Source organism: Phalacrocorax carbo, chromosome 12 (genome assembly GCF_963921805.1).
Source record: "Phalacrocorax carbo chromosome 12, bPhaCar2.1, whole genome shotgun sequence".
In the NCBI taxonomy this organism is placed as follows: Eukaryota; Metazoa; Chordata; class Aves; order Suliformes; family Phalacrocoracidae; genus Phalacrocorax; species Phalacrocorax carbo.
In genome coordinates, this window is record NC_087524.1 from 17450351 (window position 1) to 17468238 (window position 17888).

Below are 17888 nucleotides of genomic sequence, written 5' to 3' on the forward strand. Positions count from 1 at the left end.
TAATGGGTGTGTTCAAGGGCTGGTTGCATCCTCATGTCATTCTGTCCTAGGTTTAAATCTGATACAAGTTCATTAGTTGGATGTAACTTCACCAAGTGCGATTGAGAAGCGTGGAGATCCTGGCAGTGAGTAAAGAATAAAAACCATACCTTGCAGAGAAAGATCTCTTTCTAGTCTGATACCGTTGTATGATTAGGGCTGAGTTTACAAGAGAGTCTCTTGTAGCTTATTTTAATGTTAAGGCTGCTTTGATTAGTGCATGAGTGCTGACCCTTCTCTTCAAAGTAATTCCAGAATCTGAGCTTGAATAAAGGCTTGTCTTTATTCTCAAAGGAAGGGGATATGTTCAAGGTTTCTGTCAACAGAAATGGCAAAGCAGGCTATGGAACAGGTTTGCTTTTAGGACTTTTTGTAAATGGCATCATTAACTGACCAACTCAGAACTTTGTTCTCACTTTTTGGTAGCAGTGAGATACACCCTGAGACCACTTTAGATATTTCAGGTGTAGTGGGGTATCTTGAAAGGTGCATGAAAATAAAAAATGCCAGAAAAAAAAAAGTTCACAAGAATTCATTGTGACAGTCCTGCAAAAACAGCCTAATGACTAAAACTCTGGTTACTTGCTTTTCAGATAATATATGCTCATTTTTGTTCTAACATGTCTCTGTCTCCAATATCTCCTTTTTGTTTCCCAAGTCCCTGCATGCATTTGTATTTTGTGATGCGCTTTTCATGTTGCTTCTGCTGAACTGTCTGTCTGTGTGAAAAGAAATTAATAAAGCTAAGCCAAAGGGAACGTGATTGACTGTCCCACTTGGAAGAAAAATAAAAATATTTTGCCTGTGATAATAAGTTCAAAACGTTCTCTGGGAATTGCACTTCTATAAAATCCTCCCTAGATTGAATTTCAACATTAAAATTTATGCAGCCATTTGGTATCATGCTTTTTCCTTCAGGAAAGATAAATATTTCAGTCTTTGAACATTGAAACTGAAAACATTCACCAGTAACCCTAGCTAAAATTGCAGTAGGCTGCTGTGCAATTTCAGTGATAAATAGTATGTGCTTGCATTTGGAAAATATACAGTAATCACTGCAAGTATAAAGCATTACAGACAAAGACATGGATCATTTTCTGATTGTTACACAGGCCATTTGAATGGTTGTTTTGCAGTTTCATAATCTGTTATCACTTATTTAAGTTGATGATTTTTTTCTTCAGCTCAAAAACTGCTTAGTGTAAAGGCATGTATTGCGTGCTTAGCAAAGCATCCATTAAAACTTGGGAAGCTGAAGATCCTCATGGGGTAGTTTAATTTCCAGAAAACACCCACAAAAGCAATTACATTTTTAATGAATAATTTATTTGGGGTATTTCAGATCAGGTTCTTGTTCACAGTTTCTCACTATGCATTTCAGCTTGGTAATCAGTTTGGTCTGTACAGATAGGTTTTTAAACTCACCTAGATCTGCTGCCTGGAGAGAACCAGATGTCAGGATGGGGTTTGCTGTGTCTCTAGATGCTATCATCATCTTGATTTCTTCCATGAATGTGTGTGTGTGTTGTTGGTAGTGTTCTGTGTTTGTTTGTTTGTTTTTAAAGAAGGTTATAGACACAAATGGAAAGATTAAATCTAATGTACTTTTATTTATTCCAATAATGATAATGCCCAAAAGGAAGCTGTTACTTGACATGCTTCAAATACTATTATGGTACAGTTTTAAAACGTGCCTTCCCATAGCAGTTCCAGATACCCCACCAGCACAAAACAAGGTGAAAGACACTGTCTTAAGTTGGGTAATGCCTAAACCATTAGGACGTAAGGGTCAAAACACCACTTTCTTGTCTTTGCACAGAAGTTATCCAGTTAGTTCTAAAAACCTGTTCAGTTGGGTTTTTTGACTCTTCCATATTCTACCCTCTGGCTGCTCATTCATCAGATCTGCAAGGCTTGGATGCTTCCTTTCACTTATACCTCAATAGGTGCTTGTAACAAAGTGTTTGCATCAATTCTGCGTGTACTTGATTATGGTGAAGTGGGAGCAGCACTTCTAGGAAGTATATTGGAGAGCCTTACTGATTTTTTGCCTACATAACAGTGTTTGTATTTCTCTTCCTATTTTGAGAGTTTTACTGAATCAGGTCCTCATGAAGATGGCCCATGATGATGGTGGGTTACAATTTGATCATGGGTTTTGTCAGTAAAAAGTTCACCAAGTGGTTGGCATTACAGGTCCTCTTGCATCTGAGATAATTCTCCTCCATCTTCAGATTATTCCTCTGAAAATTATACTTTACCCAAACTCACATTCTGGTGCTAACTGCGTCATACTTAAAGGTGTGATATACAGGAGGTCACATGAAAAGATCAGCTGCTCCCTTCTGGATTCCAGCTCTGAACTTTTGAACAGTCCTCATTCAGCAAACAAAAGAAGCAGCATTACCTGCAGAGGGAAAACCACTGTGCACTTTGCACTGGACTGATTTAAAGTGGTGAGTTCAAGTTGATCAATCCCCTGTATATCTGGTATTCAAAAGTCTCATTCTGAGAATAGGAACAAGGAATTCATTTTGATGAGCAGAGAGTGAATGTGCCTGCTCTCTACCGCCCTTCTGGCTTGGCTTGTATGACAGAACTCGCAGTATGGTCTCTGACTGGTTTATAGCCATGTTGCAAATATTTGACACCTTTGACTGGCAGTCTACGTAACCAGTAGGTCTACACTAAGAAAAAGCAAACCAGCTAGAACAGGTATTAAAAGAAATGGAAATTCATTTAATATTTCACAAAGTAATGTTTATTCATGACTGAGAGACTATATAGGTACCGTTAATATTATCTGGAGAGTGCATGTGCATTATTAAAGATTCTTTGCAGATAATAGTTTTGAATAAAACCCTAAAAATACAGCAAAACCATAACACATGTGAATTCCAGTGATTCCTTTAAAGAAACCCAAAACATGTGTAACATGCACTACAAATCTCAACTCCCTTCAGCATTTGTTCAGAAAGATACAAAGATTTGCAAATACAGGATCTTTACTGGTGTCAGTATAGACCTATTGGCCCGAAACAATTTATTTGATGCTATCAGCAGATTTAGGAAATTGAAGTAATGGAAGTAAACAATACTTCCAAATCAAATATTGCCTAATCTGTTTTTCTTCTCATTTCAAGACTTTTTGTCCCCTTTAATTTAACTCATAGCACCTATTCCTGTAAGACTCAATTCTTCCCTTTTCATTCCAAAATTCCTTTCATGTCTGTTAATTTCTTCTTATGAAGCCATAGCTGCGTTATTTAGAGAGAACAGTTCAATAACAAATTTTAGAAGGCAGAGGGAGACCAGGGAGGCAGCACAAGCCTCTAGATAGGGCACAGGCCTTGGCTCTCCAGGAACCATGTTTCATCCTTGACTGAGAAAATCCCTTCCCCTCTCTGCCTTTCACCTTGCCTCCTTTGCCTTTGTATTTTTAGTTGCTAACTTTTGTGGGACAGTGACCTCTCTGTGTTTGCATAGCACTTACAATAATGGTAACTTGTCTCAGCTGAGACCTCTCAGAGCTGTTACAGTGCAAATATTCAATTTTCTGTCTTTCAATACATTCATGTGTATTGAAACAGAACACATGGGTTTTCTTAGGAGAGGTTTTCCTGTGTTTAGCAATTTGTAGTGTCAGGACTTTGATTTGAGTTAGCTACACCAATTGTTTAAAATATCTCATTTCTTTATGCTGTGTGTTTGATTCATTACTTTCTCCTCTTCCAACACTTAAAAACAATTAAATATTTCTGTCTGGAATTTGTACCAATATCTGTCTTGAATTAACATTGTTTTAAACTTAACAGACTGATTTTCTTATTTTCATTTTTGCCAATGTCTCCAAAGAGGGCTGGTTGGTATTTTATATTGCTCTTGCCTTCTTTATATAAACAAAGTATTAATTTCTTATGGTCTGGGAAGGAGTCAAATTAGCAGGAGTATTTGTGTAGATGAGGAACATTGCTGAGTCTTTGGAACCTGTTGTCTTATGTAGAATGATAACTTTTATTACGACGTTAGGCAGTACATAATAGGGTGTGTGATGTGTGTGTTTGCATGTTCTCTGTGATACAGTGAGGTATTGACTCTAGCTGGTGCAGAATAAAAGTTGCTCAGATACGGTCTACTGATGGACCAATTACTCTGTGTGAAATATCACCTATAGTCCCAGGTTTCTTGAGGAGTGAATTGTTTTTCTTAATACTATTGACTGACAAGATCTTGAAAATAGAGCCATCAAGCAAAGACGTTGCCTACCTGGAATGAACAGCAATCGAGTTGTCTTGGAATATATAGTTACCTTTATAATGGATAATCCCACATCCCAGAGTTAATTCCATGTTCTTTGCTGCTGACTCTGCACACACTGGAACTATTGGGTCAAGCAGCTCTTTCTAGATCTGTGTGCTTCAGGGTAAGGGAAGTCAGTCATACAATATTCAATGTAAAGCTGCTCTGCAGACCATTAGTTTCATAGCCACAAGCTAGCGCATCACCCTATTACTTTTCCATGTTATGTTAGGATTAAGTTCCCCTGCAGGAGCGTTTGTGAGTCTCTCTCCTTCCTGACCTTCAGTTTAGAGGAAACACATCAACCATCTAAGGCAAAATCTGCCATTGTGTCTAGTGCATAGATCCTGCTGAACTTCGTATTCATTCATGAGCACCTCCTTCTGGAAGTGTGGCAGATCCTGAAAAAAAACAAATTCTGGAAAAAATAATTTTAAAATATCATGAGGTTTGCTCTAAAGCCCATTTACCTAAATCTGCTGCTGCTGTCCACCTCACATTTGAATTGCCTGATAAATGCTAGTAATCCTGAATACAAGTCTGTGAACTGAACATCTACACTATATTCTTTAAGATATCTAAATGGCTAGACACTGTAGATGGCCCGAAAATGAAACCACAAAGTGCTTGATGCTTCTGCCTGGAAATACTGTCTTCAGATTTTGGTTTGTCTTCTAAAGATCTAGAAATTAATAACCTGGGATGGAAAATGACTATATGAAGAGAAAACTAATTTTTGGGAGGAAGTATTTGTAAGTATTCATTCCAGGATTGCACTTGATGTTGGATATCAAAGACAGATTTAGTTTTTCTCACCCAGTTACTCAACTGGAAATGGAATGATGCAGACGGGTCCTGTCCTTGCGGTCTCAGGAAGTTTATACATGTTTCTAGTTCCAAAGGTCTGCAGAATGGACAACCCTGCATCTGCTGACACAGATGTGAATGTGTGGTGTTAGCCATCAAAAAAACCAACAACCCAAAACCTATAGAGCGCTCCAGATCTTTGATACAAAAGACAATGCCACCAAAATTACCTAGTGCGATAAAAATGCAAGAGATCAGTGTTGTCTTTTGTCATATTCCAGTGGCTAATCTGGCAAACATGAGAGGCGCAAGAGAGAATCGACACTGCAAAGAACAACTGTTTTGGTTTTTTTTTCCAATGTGCCAGTCTACACAGGTTCGTAAGAGTTGGAGAGGATGTTTGAAAGGGGCGGGGGAGGTATCCCAGTTTTCTGAGATATATTGTAGGATCACAGATTGATTCCTGCCCACCCCTAATACTGACTATAGCCCAGTGCTCTGACTATGCATCTCACAGCCTGTTTCTGTGTACGACATGCTACTCTTAGGAAAATAAATTCATTTTGAGAAAAGAAAAGTCAGAATAAATTATTTTTTCTTGTCTGATAGTCTGAAAGGCAAAGCAAGTTTACATGACTCTCAAAACTCTGTTCACAAGAAGGTAACCCAGTCTGCAAGAAATCTTTTATTTATTCAGGATTGTTTGTCATATTTTAAAGTTTGCCTCCCACTGTCTTCTGACAAGTGTGGAATCGGCACTGGTTGAAAAAGGTTCTAGGACACAATGTATTTGACATACTGGTTTGATGACTAATCAGCATTCTGTCTTGCTCTGCCACATCCAGTCTTAAGAAGTGATTTATTTGTATGTTTGAAGATGAAATGCAAATCTTCAGTAACTGCAGACAAAAAGCTGGGTAGTGTAAACTTACAAAACCACTCCATTGTACTGTCAGCTAAAACTGACCAGCCCACAGATTTATCAGCAGAACACAAAATAATTGCTTTGCCACATCTAGTGTTTGGGAACATGACGGGGAAGGCATTTAAAAAGCCCTAGCAGGAGATTAGAAAAAAAATGCTTGTCTGACCCAGCACTGATGGTGATTTTACCATTAAATTCACTGATAGCAGAACTAGAATAGAATTTTGTATTATGAATGTGACCTATTACTTCTTCTACGGGTGCTTAAATATCACAAAGTATTAAGATAATCAGAAAAAGGATTTAAAATGTTTGGATAAATATTTATAGTTTTGCTGTCTATGCTTTACATATTTATATTCTGTTTTGTTCTCTGCAGTCAGGAGCAAAATTGAGTATGATGTTTGTGCAGGAAACAGAAGATAACGTTTCACAGATCTACCTGTTGAGCCACAGCACTAGTTTCCCTACAGAAAAAAAAAATACACCAAACATTTAAAAGTTTTTTCAAAAAAATTAAAAATCCATACTTTAAAAAAAACCAATCCAACCAGCATCTCTCTGGAAGGTGAACTGCAAGAGGAAAGAAGTTCAGTACAGAAACCTGGTACCTGAGTTCTGTCGCCACTGCTGGTCAAGCATGTGCTATAGAAACATTAATGGAACCTGAAAATCTCACTTAAATGTAATTCAATTGCAGTACAGACTGACTGAATCCTTCACTGCTTTGAACCTTAACTTTTTAGAATAGGTCTAAAGTTAGGAAAGCCATGCTGAAGATTAAGCATGAAAGTGCTCTTGTGACTCAAGTTAAAAATTTGCCGAAACGTTTCATTTAATATGCAAATAAAATCAGGGATTCTTTCCACAGCCGATGTTTCCCCCAGAGGAGAAAGGTAAATTGCTAAAGGAAAAAAAATTCAATTGCTATTGGACAGATGAATGTCTAGAGGTACCGCAGTATCTGCAGACGTGTCAGATCATGTGAAAGCTGAGTATCTATGAGAAGTCGATTGGCTTTGCAGTGTTTACTTGTCTGATTGCTTGCAATGCTACATAGATAACACCACTGCTGTGGAGAACATACCTATGTCATGGATCTGTGGGAGAGTACCTTCTCCCATTCAGCCCCCAAAGTACTGTGGTTTTTTTAAAGTTTGTAAGGTCATGATTGCTTTATAAAAAAAAAATTAATAATAATTAAAAAAAGGTGCTACTCGGGCAATTGGATGCACCCCTTTAAAATACTAAGTTACAACAGCATCATTTATATGGTTACGTAGGAATCGCCATTCAAATTATGAAACTCCCTCAATTTTTTGCAGATGGGTCTCTCAACTTACCTTGGCTCGTAATATCACCTTAGAAAGTCCAAGACTTCTCTGCAGTACGAGGATCTTGCTGTCAGATCTTATGGGATAGTAGCATACAGTGTTAATGTCAAAATACTGTAATTCTGTGTTTTTCTTTATCAGTTGCATTTTCAGGCCTTGGCTTTACCACCTTTTACTTAGCTGGAAAGTTACACTGCTTCACGGAAAATGGCCGAGGGAAGAGCTGGCGACTTTGTGCAGCAATTCTCCCACTCTACTGTGCCATGATGATTGCCCTGTCACGTATGTGTGATTACAAACATCACTGGCAAGGTGAGCCATGGCGATACCTTTTTTCTACTTTATCTTTTTTTATTAGCCTTGTATTTCTTTGATATTTTTTTTCCCATTAAATCACATGAGTTACAACACAATAGTATGCTATAGATTTTCCTTGGTCCTGGATTGATGCTGAGGGTTTCAGTGTCTGAAAACACTGCAGGTGCCCTTTACCATTCTGGATTTTTAGATACACAATGTACATAATCATAATTATATACAAATCTACATCAAGGTGGTTTTGCATCATTTTTTTACAAATGTACATCAGTGTCATAGCTGTCTTGGGCAGATCCAGCTGTTGGCTGGATCTGGCCCATCAGAGTAGCTCTGTCTTGTGGCCTAGTCCTTGCCTACTGTTTTTCCAGTGCCTGCTGGGTGCCTGTTGGGTATGTGAGTGATTGCTAATATGTGGTTCCATGTCCATTAGAACAGACTGAAGAATCTGTGTGTAGCTGGTCATTGCAAAGGTGCACTCAGCCATTTGTCTGTGTTCTGGACATTTGATGCATGTGATGTAATACTGTCTTTTTCATTCACATCAAAGCATATTGGGTATATGAGGTGAGTTCATGGCCTCTCCTTGAGAAGTACAGAAACATTGCAAACCAAGCTACATAGCACAGGTTGTAGCAGATTCTGCCCACACTGAAAAACTTTCTGCAAAGTTTTTCTGTACTCTTAACTTTTTTGGCCAAGGTTGTAATTGCTCCCACAGTGTCAGTTCCACACTTTCCAAAGCCAAGTCCCATTTAAGGAAGAGAAACATTTCATCTTGTTACATCCTATTAAAAATTATTTTCCATAGCTTTGGGCTGCAGATATTTCAAGGCTGATATTTTGTTATACTGACTGGGTGTTAGTGTGATGGATTCAGTGTGGTACCATACGTGTGGTACCAATGCATATTCATTAATCTGTAACTGCAAATAAGTGCTGAATGTATTCAGTAGGGATGAGTGGGTCACTGAAGCAGCATGCAGTGTCTCTTGATTGCAAAGTTCATCCACAAAGCTAAAGAAAACCCACCACACAATCTTAAACCTTACCTTTGTGAGGGAATGACAGTTACTGACAGAATGGGAGATGGCTCGTAAGACAGCAGCGTTTATGTGGGTGAGTTGTATAAAATGTCTGCTTTTGGATGGGCCTGCATCCTTAAAGGTCTACACATAATGAACAATGGGCTATTCTTAAGTGAAGCATTGTCAGTCTGAAGGATGCTTAATCCTAATCTCTTTTTCATTTACTTATTGTTTCTAGTGGAAACTTTGGATCTTCATATTATACAATCTAATTAGAGCAGATACCTTTCAGGATGTTTCTTAGTGAGGTTGAATTAATTAGCACTGACCTTCATAGTTTCAGGGCTATGCCGCAGCATCCTCTCTTCCTTCATGGTAGGCACTTCTGGGGTGCAACACCAGTCAGACCAGTGCATCTGTCACAGGAAGACTGTTGTCTCAGAGTCCTTTAAAATTCAGGTGTGAGACATTACTGATATAGAAGGCTATGCTATTTATTAGTTACACACTTACACTACTAAGTTACAATTCTATGAGTTCATTCTGTTAAGGCAGAATTATACCACGCCATGCTCTCCCACACTGAGTCTTTCAGACATAGACCTGTGAGAGAGTCTGGCAGGTTGTCCACATGGCTTCCCTCCAGCATCCATGGGTCAGTTTGCTACTGTCAGCATCTACACTTTCACTGTCAGAAAATCCTACCATCTATTAATCCTTTTACCATTTCTTGACCCTCTTTTTCAGTGCCTTTGTACCTGCCTTTCTCCGCTCATGCCTCCTCCTAAATAATCCAGCCTGTAATGACTTTTCCTTATTTATCCCTATATTCCTATCAGAAATACCAGACCTGGTATTGGAAATCCCACACTTAGTATTTCTAATACTGTTATATAGGTCATCTTGGTTTTATTGCTGGTATGGTACTGCTGGCCTTGCAAATTATACTCCCCTCAAGGTCCTGAGTGCTACTTTCAATTATCTGCTTCATGCTGGTTACATATTGTTTACCTGTTTTCTAAGAAATATTCTCCTGGTGCCTTTGCATAGTTTCAATTAAGTACAGCATACCTCTATCCCACAGAGCATTTCTTATCTCATACTGCAGTCAGCATACCAGAGCAAGACTCATCCATGTTTTTTCTCACTGTTTTTTGTGTTCGTGCAGCATCCTGTTCTCCCAAAGCTGCTTAATCACCAACCATTAGCCTTGACATGTTCTTTAAGGAGTCTCCTGGTTTCCTACAGAGCACTTGTCTTGTTACAGGGCTCTCTTTGCTCACCGACACTCGGAGTCGGAGAGAGCCTCCAGCACAAAGCTGGTAACATGAGGTACGTGCCTCGCCAGGCTGGCAGGTGGGACAGATGGCAGAGTTATGAACCTCATGCTCAGTGTGTGACACCTGGCTGGTTTGAACTCTCTGTTAAAGACAGAGGGAGGGGTGTGAATGAATGTCAGTGGGAGTGTACAGGTTTACTCCTAACTTTTGAACACGTTTGCAGTTGTACTATCTCTTGCCAAGAGTAAGAATTATTTAGGTACTGAAACGTGTTATGAGGCAGATTATTATGGTGTATTTCATATATATAATAGAAGAAAATTACACCCAAGAGCTTGTGACTGTGCCCATTACAGCTGCTCATATTTTTGTCTTTGAAGTTTAAGGGGATGGAGCTGAAAACTCAGCTCTTCCCAAGCTAAGAATAGGGCTGGCAGACATTATCCTGCAGGTGGCCTATGCGTTTACCTGAAAGAACTTCATTCCTAAGGGAGAGGCTAGTTCACTCCCTAATATACAGCATAGAAGCTCAGGCCTCATCTTTTACGCTCAGCAGAGTCAATGGGCTGTGTTAAATGACTCATGGTAGCTTTGTGATAGAGTATGAACTAAACTGTGAGGAATGAACAAGGACCATCAAAGTCCAAGACTTAGCATACTGTAGGTGAAAGATAGAGAGTGGAATATCCTTACATTAAAAAGCCATTGAGTGGCCTCAGTATGTTAATATGATGAGTACTTTATAAGCTCCCTTCAGTTTGGCTGGAAAATGTAGTATTAAAGACTTCAGTATTGGTATTGGTGAATATTAGGAAATTTCATCATTAATCATGAAAATATTGACTTCTTCTAAGTCCCTCGATCTCTGTATAGGCTTATAACTCTGAAAATGTTAATTTACTCATTAAATAAGTGGAAAATTTTTATTTAAAAATGTAAAGGTAAATATTGAGACTGAAAGAATATTCTTCTTCCTTTATGGGCGAAGGGGAAAAAAAAGGAAGCCATGAGCTCAAACAAAATACAGAATTGTTGTCTTCAAAACCAGGAGTCAAAATAGCTGCCTGTGTGTTTGTTCAGTACTCTGAGTCAAGCTCAATAAGCTAGAAATCTTTGGCATAAGTCATGTAGTGAATCTGTATTACTATGGTGCCCGAACTGAGGCCCTGACTTGCATAATTTGCATGTAAGTGTTTTGAAAGAAATTATCTAGGTAAGTTTTCAGCAAGTCTTGAAATACCAGCAAACTTACAGAGAACTGGCAGAAATCTGGTGTTTCTCCATAATTAATCATAGGCCTGACCTCATTGTTACGCAAATTAAAAAAGCAGCTGGAACAAGATTCAGCCAATCACAATTAAAGGAGGGGAATCTGAGAATTGCAACCAACACAGGTTTCTAGAAAAGTAATCACGTTACAATAACTAAATAGCTGTCTTAATACTGTAATAGTATACTGTAGTGTAAATTCTTGCCCTTGGTACCTTTTGTACCACAACAGTTTGACAGGGACAGTCTGAACGGTACAAAATCAGTCAGCTACCAGCACGGGTAGCATAAGCTTGTCTGCTTGCAAATACTGTGTACACACAATCACCTTTTAAAATCGTACCTGAGTCCCTGTCACATCTGGTTTTGGTAGAATTGTTATGTCCTTTTGCGTGTAGGAAGAGAACATAAAATTAGAAGCGGTCTCCTAGGTTATTCAGTCTAGTACACTTCCTCAACAGGCAACTGTGCCTTATAATCACATTTCTTAAATTTAACCATCTCAATCTTAAATTTCTCAGGTTTTCTTGCCCTAGCTACTCCTGTTAAAAGGCTTTCCAGAGTCTCACTCCTGTGATGATTACAAGACATTACCCACTGAAAATTGAACGACGTGCCCTTTGTCCTAATATATACTGGACTGACAGACTAGGGCATTTAATCCATGTTTAACTATTTTAGACAAAAATAATTTGTATTGATTAACCTTTCTTTGTCATTAAACTCAATGAGTCCCTATTTTTATTACACAGTGCTTTCTTTGTAACTGAAAGTAAAATACAGTAACACAGGTATACACAGATAAGGTTCTTAGTAAGCCATGTTAAAATTAAACATGGTGTCAAGTCATATTCCAGCCAGTGCCTTTTGCTCGCTTTCATTATTGTTTGTGTTCAAATCTGAGGCTTTCAAAGTCAGTGTGTATTTTCAGTGAAATTATTCTCTGGTTGTTTGAAAATGAAACGCAAGATCAGGCGAGTATGTTAGCAAGAAGCAAAGAGAACAAATCATCTTACCTTTCAGGTGATATGTGGTTCCCATGGAAAATTTAAAATTGCCTGTGCATGAGAGCTGCAAATATCTCTTTCAATGGCCTTATTTCATTTTATCTTATTTTATTTTCTGGTAGGAGTATAAGATAGTAAATAGCATCAAAGACAGACATTCAAAAGGTGTTAAGTCTGTTAACAGGCATGCTTAGTCTTTGAGCTTTCAGGTGCTTTGGGGAAGAATTCACACAGCCTGAAATTGTTCTTGATGGCTGTCTTTCTCAGGGCCCTTTCAGGAGCTGCAGGTGAAATGAATTGTTGTAGCTACAGTGGCCCCACTTCCTGAAGGAAGATAATTTTCCATCCTACATCCTACCTGCTCCCTGTCTGCATTGGAGTATGCCTTCTGGAATACAAGCCAGTCAAAAGTAGATCTGGCATTTTAGCTGCCATCTTTCCTGGGGGTACTTAGCCAGACAAGGAGCAGACTGTAGTCAGTGCAATAGTTTGAGGTGTACCTGTCAGCAGGAGAGCTCTGGATGCTCTAAACAGCATAGTTCAACTGTATTGTTCATAAACAGAAAGCCTGGTCGTGGTCATTGTAAATCATGGCAAACTGAAAGACGACATTCTTCCATGTCTTCTAGCCTACCTTCTTCCCATCTACCCTTCTGCCTACCCTTAAAGGGTGGTCAGTGGTGAGCTGGAACATCATGAGTGTTTAATGCCCCGTGGAAGCCATTCTATTTCCCTCGTTCATCTCCTGAAACATTAGCCATCTATATTTTGGGTAGATATATACTGATTTTATGTGTTCTATGTGATTGTGGTATTTGGCTCCAAATTCTTTATGAAAATTTGAGGTTCACATTTTCTGTATTAAACACTTCCAGGCAACAAAAGATTTATTTACAGTTGTCACTACTGGCTGTCCTCTCCATGGTAACACACTTCTGGTTTTGTTGCTTTTCTTATCTAGATGCTTTCGTTGGAGGGATCATTGGCCTTATTTTTGCTTATATTTGCTACAGACAACATTATCCTCCTTTGGGTAATACAGCTTGCCATAAATCTTACGTCAGCCTGCTAGATCAGAACTCTGTGAAGAAAGAAGAGAGACCTACAGCAGATAATGCTACTGGCCTGCCTCTAGAGGGAATAACTGAAGGTCCTGTATGACTTTCAGAAATGTGCAAAAAGAACTTTTAGCCATCTCACATTTCCTCCAAACTGGTCTCTTAACACGGTGTTTCCTACTGTATGTGTTTTTTTCCTTTGTTTCGTTCCTTTTTATAAAGAAAAATGAAATATTTTGGGGTTTATGCCATAATATCATCATACTTTTAAAGTTAAATTTTCAGTTCATAGTGACTTACTGAATTATCTGTTTTCAGTCTACTGCAGATAGATAGACTACTTGGGGGAAGGGGAAAAAAATGTTAAAAGCAATCCCATGTGGAGAATGGTCGAGAAAGTAATTTTAAGATGTGGTTGAGGATATAGTAGATCTGGAAACAGATTTTCTGAAGTACTGAGTGACTCCTAGAAAGTTCTGGTCATCTTCAGCACTCATTGATTTTCAAGGGTGATGAGTACACACAGCCCTTTTCATCAGATGTTCAGCATCTGTTGTGGCCAGCCATTTCTTAATATAATTTGATAAACTGGGCATCATCGTTACGTCATGTTGCCTTCTAACATAAAAATCTCCACGTGCTGGTAGAACTTTGCATTAATTGTCACATTTTGACAGAGTCATTCTGAGCTACTGATGATGAAGCAACCGAAAGGTATGAATGGTTAAGTGTTTGTAAGAGCCAAGCCCTGTGTACTAGTAGTTCCACAGGATGATGCTGTTGTTCAAGATATTCCACACTGTTATATGTTATTGCAAGCTGATAATTTTATGTTCATAGGATGGATTAGAAACTTGGTATTACATCATTAGCAATTTTTTGAGACCTCTTGCAGTAATTACCATAAAAAAAAAAAAACAAAAAAAACCCACAAAAACCCAACAAACACCCATGACATTCAACAAGCTGAAGTCTTTAAAACAAATTTTAAAAAAAACCCTAAAACTGTGAGGGTAAAGAAACGTGGTTTCTGTGAATCTCAGTGTGCCATGTTCATTCTTGTGTAGTGACTCACTGCAGCATTGGTGATCTAAAGAAATGCAGATTTTCATTTGTGACTTTGGGTGCACAACCATGAACATTTGTGGTGGTCTCCAGCACTGTAACATATCCAGGAGAATGCTGGAGATAGTTTTCCACCAGATCCATTTCACATTTTCAGCTCATCGTGTTCCTGAGCATGGTGTTGGCGAAGGTTGGCTTGGTGCCTAACTGAAACTCACCTGAATGAAAACACTGTTGGAATGGAAAAGATTAGGTGTATGACTTTAATCTATTATTGGTAGGATCCTGTTTTGTTATGTATGCACTATGCAGTAAACATCACATTCCTGTGAAACGATGTACCTTTGGATGGCAGAATGTCAGATTCCAGAATTTTTTTTCCTTTGATATCCTGTGAAAATGCAGGCAAATGTTCCAGACCACATCTTGGCAGTTGAACATTTATTAGCCAAGGCTGCTGGTTAAAGCAATCAAGATAGCACTGATCAATGACCATTATTATGGTGCTTTAGACTGGAGGAGACTGCTGCCATAACTATAATTTATGTGTTCCTGTTGGAATATGTATTGGCCTTGTAGGCATTTTGTGATTCAAACAGCTCAATGTCTTTATGTAATGCTTGTCATTTACTTTTCTCAAAGGTAAGCTTTGTAGATTTTTTGGGAAAAGCTACTTCCTGATTGGCAACACTTGAATTTTTACAGAGAGCAAGTAAATTAGAATGTAATAGGCATGAACCCAGGAGGGTTCTGTAGGAATTAGGCCTGATCTACTTGTAAAACTGATATCAATTTGTCCATGTCAGTTGGAGACAGGATTTTTTACTCACAGTTACATTATTCTGAGCTCTAGAATAGAGATGGTTACCCAAACATAACAGTGTTTTTGCTGGTGTATATATGCTAGTTCACAAAGCATCAGCAAAGCAAAATTATTCTGGCATTGCATTTGCACTGGATTTGACAGAACACTTCTCCAGTGTAACTGAGGTCTTATTCTAGAAATCCACACAGTTTAGTGGAGGTATAATCTTTCTATAAAGTTTTTTAAACCATCCTACAGAATTGAGTAACAGGGATATAATTTTCTATTGCTTCATGTGGGAGGATTAATGAATGAAAGCCCTAGAGTAAGGGTATCATGTCTTTACATTGTACAGGGCTTAGCCATTAGCTTTTTCTTTCAGCAGGAACCCTGGTCTTGCAGGTTATATGCAAATGTTAAAAAAAAAACAAACAAACTTAAAATTAGAACTTCAATACTGATGCATAGAGCATTTTGCATGTTTTTTATATAGATCTGGCTTATTCTTAAAAATGAGTGCATCCTCCTAACTGTGCTGTACACATTCCCAGTATTTTAATGGCTTTTGATACGAACAAGCTATTTTCTTTGGGATGAGGAAAGCTTATACAGCTCTCAAATGAGTAGTGGCTGTTAAAAGGTTGGAACATGAAGTGTAATGCAGCCTAAATATATTGCAAGAGTAGTAGTTGGTGAACTTCGCAAAGCAGTAAAGAATAACATTTTAATGGGAACAATTAAATTTAAAGTCATAAAATAGACAATGTAAAAGCTTTTATTAAAATGTAATTAAAATTATGAAAGACTTAATGAAGTGGAGGGATCTGTAGGCAATGTTAATTACCAGTGCAGAGTCAGTGTAGGGAAGGCATTTTTGTGGATCAGTGTATTTTAATCTCATGCTTTCTCAGTGTGAAGGAAATGTAATGTTGTAACGCACCAATAAAACAACACAACAATGTGGGTTTGTACATCTGTGTGTCGTCATTGTTTTGAGAAGAATAAAAGTTATCAAGTTAATTTCATTAATAAACCACATGGAGTATTACAAAAAACCAAGCCTTAATGTGACTGCATTACTGATCAACAACAACAGTCCCAAACGCCATTACTGATACAACTAAAATGGAACAGCCTTCCTCCTCTAACCAAAATATGCTATCCAACTTTCATCTGAGCAAATGTACAGTGTAAGTCTGCAAGGTTGAAACTTTGAAATATTCAACTAGCTAAACTGTAACTGGTCCCTTTCATCTGTTAATCTCAAATATTACTAGGAGTGCCACAATAACAATGCGATTGGACTAGAAAAGAATAAATGAAAGAAAAAAACCTAATGGAACATAGCAGAAATCTCCTGAAACCAAGAGAAGCATAAGATTGCAAACTAGCCAGCAAAATGTCCCTGGAGTGAATGCGTATCTTGGGTGAAGTGTTAGGAATAGAGCTGGAGCGTTTAAGCTGATCCATTCTCGGGTTTTGTTGTGTGCAGTTTAGTGTGATTTGGCCTCTATTCTCTCCCTGTGCATACAGCAAGTTCCTTCTATTTAATGTGAAGAAAAGAACCCCATTTTCCTTCTTTCTTTCCATTATAAAATGTACTGCATTATGGACTTAAAAAAAGTTAATTTAAAAAAAAGCCTTATTTTTTGGTTTATGGTACTAAAATTCTATTGACTTCAGTGGAGCTGCTCTGGATCACTAAGTACATCACATCCAGCAGGTAGAATAAAGCCTTCACAGAGTTTTTGCTCACATGCTTACATTTCTGGGTGTGTAATTAACAAAATACTGCAACTAATCTGCCTGCAATTATGTTTTCTTGTGATAACGTATATCTCTCCCGAGTTGGAAAACTGTTGGGTTCCTCTGACCTAATGGAAGGGGAAAAGTCTTGACCGCAGCAGCATCAGGACAATGGGAGTGAAAAGGTTCGGCACGTTTCTGTTGCTTTTGATGTTCAGAATGTGTTCAGAATTGCCACAGGCAGTAGGTAACAGTGATTATAAAATGTCTGTGTTACCAGCTCACCAGTGTCGCTGCTTACAGTTGTGCTGTGCTGTCTGGGACAAGTACAGTATGGGGCTGGTATTGATGAGTTATGCTATGTTTATATGAATTCATGGAAAGAAAACAAATTCTGCTCTTCTTTATGCCAATGTAAACACTGCTGTATCGCAAGGAGTTACTTCACAATAATACTCTTTTTATCAAAGCAAAATTTGAGGTTTTGGTCTTCTGTCACTGTAGGCTGGATCTTGCTTCCAGTAAACTCTCATCAGCATAAACATGGAAAGGAGAGCCTGTAGTTCCTTTCCAGAGAATTTATACATTTTTCTCCTAAGAGGCTAAAACTAAAATAAAAGTTTCCCGTAGGATACACTTTGTTTCATGGTTTATTATACAGAGAACTCACTGTTCTACAGGTGTGCAAATCATTCCCTGCTCATGAACATGCGCAGAACAGCAAGAAAACATCATTTTGCCATTAAGTTAAAATTTGCTTAATGTGTATAGAACACATACAATGGAAACAACAAGACGGCGTGGATAATTCCTGATACGCTGAATTCAACTGAGATTCCTTTTACGGAAGCCTAGCACGTTGGCTGAGTGCTAGGAGATTTTTGCTTAAACTTGCGAAGATAGCCAAGAAA

General features: G+C 38.3%; 1 protein-coding gene across 4 annotated transcripts in view; it reads left to right on the top strand.

Annotated features, from left to right (window-relative positions):
• The window catches only part of PLPP4 (phospholipid phosphatase 4), a 64086-nt gene extending 47830 nt beyond the window's left edge, over positions 1 to 16256 (top strand). For 2 of the 4 annotated variants that reach the window (XM_064464288.1, XM_064464286.1), the window contains 2 exons: positions 7546 to 7716; positions 13265 to 16256. In XM_064464288.1, the coding sequence (XP_064320358.1) occupies positions 7546 to 7716; positions 13265 to 13464 (371 nt within the window). In that variant the 3' untranslated portion in view covers positions 13465 to 16256. Of the gene's footprint in view, positions 1 to 7545; positions 7717 to 9915; positions 10080 to 13264 lie in introns of all 4 variants that reach the window. The other 2 variants (XR_010375015.1, XM_064464287.1) reach the window with 2 other exon arrangements.
• Positions 16257 to 17888: the final 1632 nt, after the last annotated feature.